General features: G+C 38.9%; 1 protein-coding gene across 2 annotated transcripts; it reads left to right on the forward strand.

Moving 5' to 3' along the window:
- Positions 1–710: 710 nt before the first annotated feature.
- Positions 711–2,475, forward strand: LOC125882801 (cytochrome c oxidase assembly factor 6 homolog). Of its 2 annotated transcripts, none has more exons than XM_049566666.1 (3): positions 711–897; positions 1,296–1,451; positions 1,688–2,475. In XM_049566666.1, exons 2-3 carry the CDS (start codon positions 1,308–1,310, stop codon positions 1,784–1,786), a joined length of 243 nt encoding a protein of 80 aa, XP_049422623.1. In that variant the 5' UTR covers positions 711–897; positions 1,296–1,307; the 3' UTR covers positions 1,787–2,475. The 2 variants fall into 2 exon arrangements, with proteins under 2 accessions (XP_049422623.1, XP_049422624.1); XM_049566667.1 differs by having other exon boundaries at positions 711–890.
- The last annotated feature ends 131 nt before the right edge of the window (positions 2,476–2,606 follow it).

Genomic DNA, 2,606 nt, shown 5'->3' on the forward strand with positions numbered 1-2,606 from the left:
AGAAAAACTCAGGCATTATAGAATGTAAATGTGTTATTCTTTTGGCTTCTTTGTTAGTTTATGTAATTCTATTTTGTGATTTATTTTCTGTTGTCCATGCATCTGTTTATGTAAATTAGGCTAATTTGTAAAGAATAAAGACGGTCAGGAAAAAAACGTTTTACTTCTACACCAAGCTATGTAACTAATAATTACAACAACAAAACCTAATTGTTTGCCACATTCAGACTACTGGTTTACATCACTGTGACCCTTTATGGAACATTTTTGGACATTTTGTAAGTTAGTATACCAACAACGTTACTTCTGCAAAGACAACATTTAACTACATTGGCACTGTAAAACGCTGAATACTGTTGCATTGATGAAATATAGTGAATGAGACACACAACAAACCTATTAGCTAGGGTACAAAAGGATGCTACATTAGCTAATCAATCGCTCCCTCTCACCTGTTGCATCCTTTTATCACGGCAGCCTGTGGAGTCTCGTATACGCCACACACATGACATAAAACGCCACATTATTTTGAAAGACGTCGACTGGAGAAATACTAGTTTATTTACCTTAAATTATTCAGCTTAGTATATCCACAAATAGTGTTAAAAACTTTCAAACGTGTCACCTAAGTTTGAATTTCTTAACGAACTGCGCCATCACCTGGTGTAATTTGTTAAACACGTCCTGACGTCATCACGAGGCGACGAGGAAGTGCTGCTCAGCGCGTCCTTCACTTTACTCAGTAACACCTGAACACGTTAAATAAGTCCCGTGTTTGTCTTTTAGGAGCTATATTATTCTGTTTTTCGGGCTTTTATGGAGTGACAGAAGCAAACAGCAGCGGTGGTTGGAACAAAGAGATAATCTTGGAGGCTTTAGCGGTTATTTCAGTGAGTGGTGAGTTTATATGAGCGGTCTCAGCTTACCTTTGTATTAGCTTAGTGATACTTTTGAGCGAATGAAATTTGATTATTTGTAGCCTAATATCAAAGTTAACATGGTGCAGTGGTGTCATGTCGATCGATATAAGATATTTGGTGTTTTGAGGCTGATGTATGGATGTAAATTGACAGCGTAAACATAAATAAAGTAGTGAGGGACATTACATGACGAGAACCAGTGAACACACTGCATAAAGTTTAAGTATTACAGCTATTGATGGACTATATTGAGAAATTAATTTTTGTAGGTGCCTAGTTGTTCATAATATATGTCAACAGTTTATCCTACACACAGCAGGAGCCACATTAGTTCCTGTTAACTTACTCATCTTACTTTTCATACATCTCTCCCAGGGTCAAGCAGTGATGGCAGCTCCAAACTCAGCAGAAAGAAAGGCCTGCTGGGACGCCAGGGACAAGCTGTGGAAATGTCTGGATGACAGCAATGATCAAGCTGCTCCTTGCCAGATGTTCCAGGGCGAGTTTGAGGCAAATTGCCCTGCTCAGTGGGTAAATGATCCTTTCTTTTATAGCTTTGTGATCAGTGAGGTCTGTGGTCTGATGATAGAAAGGATGAACTGTAAGCAGTGTTTCAGAATCACAATATAAGTTAATAAACAATCTTTGAAGGTATTACTTAAGAAATTGGAATGGTCCTCAACTCTCATCATTCAAGAAAGCGCACTTTGCTTAGGTGATGAAAAGCTATACTGCCGAGTGCTTATCTTTTGCATTTTCCCTGACAGGTGAAATATTTCACCAAGAGGAGAGACTTCTTGAAATACAAAGCGAAGATGGAGACAGAGGGCTTCACACCTGCCGAAGGCCCCAAGCAACCTTCTTAACCACTGGACTGCAGCCTGTCCGAATCTGCAGACTGACTTTCAGCCTTACTCAGACCAGGGCAAGAGGAGCGGGACTTGGAGAGGAGTTTCCTAACTTTATTGTGGACCTGAACTTCACCTTTATTTATTTCTACAGAGATAAAAGAAGAAATCATCCATGTTAACAGCTCTTTTTGAAAGTGACTTGAGCTTCCCTCTATTGGTCCAGCTGGTCTGAGATGTTGGATAACAAAGGAAATCAAAATGACAAAACAGTCAGTTGGATTTCACCTGGATATTACACGTAATATCACTGTGGACAGACTGTACTGTTGTTCCTTGTGACGTTCTAAATGATGTTATACTCATGATCAGTTCAACCCATATACGAATCCATACATACTGCGTCTATATCAACACTCATCCTACCACTGTACAAGATGAATTATCTGCGATTGTGTTTTTATCACCTCCTCATCATATCTGTTAGCAGCCATTGTAGTCTGTGTGCCGAACACAGCAGTGTTCTTCCTTTGCTTGGGGTTTGGGTCAAAGTCAAAGGTTCCGATCAATTAAATTATACTAGTGTGATTAGATAAATGCTGCTCTACTGATTGCTAATTCCAGGACAGTGCCTCATTAGTCAAAAACTCAAAGTGTGGCTGATTTGTGATGGTGTGTGTAGGTAAATAAAGTAATAAATACATTCAGTTGTTTTAGTGGTTTTATTCTTGTGCATGTATAATGTATCATCCTAACTCTAGTTTTTGTCTGATGAGACATCAAGGTACAACACATATTTTAGGAATATTACAGCTCATTTGGAAACAGGCAAAGGCAC

Source organism: Epinephelus fuscoguttatus, linkage group LG22, assembly GCF_011397635.1.
Source record: "Epinephelus fuscoguttatus linkage group LG22, E.fuscoguttatus.final_Chr_v1".
Classification (NCBI taxonomy): domain Eukaryota; kingdom Metazoa; phylum Chordata; class Actinopteri; order Perciformes; family Serranidae; genus Epinephelus; species Epinephelus fuscoguttatus.